This window comes from Poecilia latipinna, unplaced genomic scaffold, assembly GCF_001443285.1.
Source record: "Poecilia latipinna isolate Pla-1442-1.1 unplaced genomic scaffold, P_latipinna-1.0 Scaffold4365, whole genome shotgun sequence".
Taxonomy (NCBI): Eukaryota; Metazoa; Chordata; class Actinopteri; order Cyprinodontiformes; family Poeciliidae; genus Poecilia; species Poecilia latipinna.
In genome coordinates this window covers 22811-25103 of record NW_015116981.1, presented here as the reverse complement: position 1 = coordinate 25103, position 2293 = coordinate 22811, and the positions used below count along the sequence as shown (strand labels likewise).

The 2293-nt window shown below is 41.9% G+C and overlaps 1 protein-coding gene across 1 annotated transcript in view; it reads left to right on the top strand.

Annotated features, from left to right (window-relative positions):
- Positions 1 to 4: 4 nt before the first annotated feature.
- LOC106942543 (protein NLRC3-like) overlaps positions 5 to 2293 on the top strand; it is a gene marked incomplete at its 5' end in the record, with an annotated part of 20336 nt that continues 18047 nt past the window's right edge. The window contains one exon of the mRNA XM_015025861.1: positions 5 to 1677. Coding sequence (XP_014881347.1) covers positions 5 to 1677 — 1673 coding nt within the window. The remainder of the gene's footprint in view (positions 1678 to 2293) is intronic.

Genomic DNA, 2293 nt, shown 5'->3' with positions numbered 1-2293 from the left:
TGAACATGGAAATCAAACCTTTCTGAACCAGATCTACACAGAGCTCCACATCACAGAGGGGTTAACTAGAGAGGTCAACCAGGAACATGAGGTCAGACGGATTGAAACAGCATCCAGGAAACAAGAAACAATCAGGAGAGAAGACATCTTTAAAGTCCCACCTGGAAGTGATCAACCAATCAGAACAGTGATGACCATGGGAGTGGCTGGCATTGGGAAAACACTGTTAACACAGAAGTTCACTCTGGACTGGGCTGAAGGCAGAACCAACCAAGACATTGATTTCATATTTCCATTCACTTTCAGAGAGCTGAATATGTTGAAAGAAGAACATTTCAGCTTAGTGGGACTGATTCATGAACGCTTCACTAAAACCAAAGGAATCAGCAACTTTGAAATGTTCAAGGTTCTGTTCATCTTTGATGGTCTGGATGAGAGTCGACTTCCTCTGGATTTCCACAAGACTAAAATGTTAACTGACCCTGAAAAGTCCACCTCAGTGGATGTTCTGCTGACAAACCTCATCAGGGGGGAACTGCTTCCCTCTGCTCTCCTCTGGATAACCACACGACCTGCAGCAGCCAATCAGATCCCTGCTGAGTGTGTTGGCATGGTAACAGAGGTCAGAGGGTTCACTGACCCCCAGAAGGAGGAGTACTTCAGGAAGAGATTCAGTGATGATGAAGAGAAGGCCAGCAGGATCATCTCCCACATCAAGACATCAAAAACCCTCTATATCATGTGTCACATCCCAGTTTTCTGCTGGATCACTGCTACAGTTCTGGAGGATGTGATGGAGACCAGAGAGGGAGGAGAGCTGCCCAGCACCCTGACTGAGATGTACATAGAGTTCCTGCTGGTTCAGAACAAAATCAAGGAGGAAAAGTATGATGGACAACAAAAGACTAAATCTATCTGGAGTCCAGAGAACAGGAAGCTGATTGAGTCTCTAGGTAGTCTGGCTTTAGATCAGCTGCTGAAGGGAAACCTGATCTTCTATGACAAAGACCTCAAACGTTGCGGCATCGACATCACAGATGCTGCGTTGTTCTCAGGAGTTTTCACTGAGATGTTTAAAAAGGAGAGAGGAACGCGCAACATCTCCGTCTACTCCTTTGTTCATCTGAGCATCCAGGAGTTTCTGGCTGCCGTCTACATGCTCCACTGCTTCACCAGCAGGAGGGCAGGGGTCATCAAAACGTTCCTGGGAGAAGAATACAATGAAACATCTCTAGATGAGTTCATGAAGAAAGTCATGAAGAAATCCCTCAGCAGTAAAAATTGCCACCTGGACCTGTTTGTCCGCTTCCTTCATGGTCTCACTGGGGAGTGCAACCAGAGACTCTTACAGGATCTGCTGGGTCAGACAGAGAACCGTCCAGAAACCATCCAGAGAATCATCACCAACCTGAAGGAGATGAACTCTGATGGATTCTCTCCTGACAGAAGCATCAACATCTTCTACTGTCTGATGGAGATGAACGACGTCTCATTTTATCCGGAGATCCAACGGCTGCTGGATTCAGGGAAGGAGCTCTCAAAGTTTGACTGTTCAGCTCTGGCCTTCATGCTGCAGATGTCAGAGGTTCTGGATGAGTTGGACCTGGAGAAGTACAACACATCAGAGGATGGACGACAGAGACTGGTTCCAGCTGTGAGGAACTGCAGAAAGGCTCGGTGAGTCCAGATGTTTTCATTGTGTGAATGCTGATTCAGCACTATTGTCCTCCTGTTTCTTCTTCTTTCTTCAAGTTGATTCTGGATGTTTTTGGTCTTTGTCTTTTGGACTATTTCTTTTATTTATTACATATTTTGTTATTTTTGCAGTTTTAGAAATATAAATAAATTGAACTTTCAGATTCTCAATGCAGACAATTTTTGTTTAGTTTTAATGTATGTTGTGATATTTTTCTCCCAACTGGTAGTTTGGATATTGTTTTTTTGGAAGTTTTCTCTTAAATGAGAGTAAAAGGATTTTAATTAGATAGAATAGAATTCAACTTTATTGTCATTGCACCGTCACAAGTACAAGCAACGAAATGTAGTTTGCATCTATCCAGAAGTGCTATACAGGGTATAAATATGTATATACAGATGTACAAAGGTTGTTATAAAAATAAAATGTTCAGTATAAAAATAATATAAATAAGATATGGGAGCTATATAGATTATGCAGATTATACAGAATATACAGAAATGTTAGGAATGAATTGTATGTGTATTAGTAGATTTACAATACAAGATAGATAATGGCAAATAGGATTTCCAGATTATATACAGATTATATACAGAT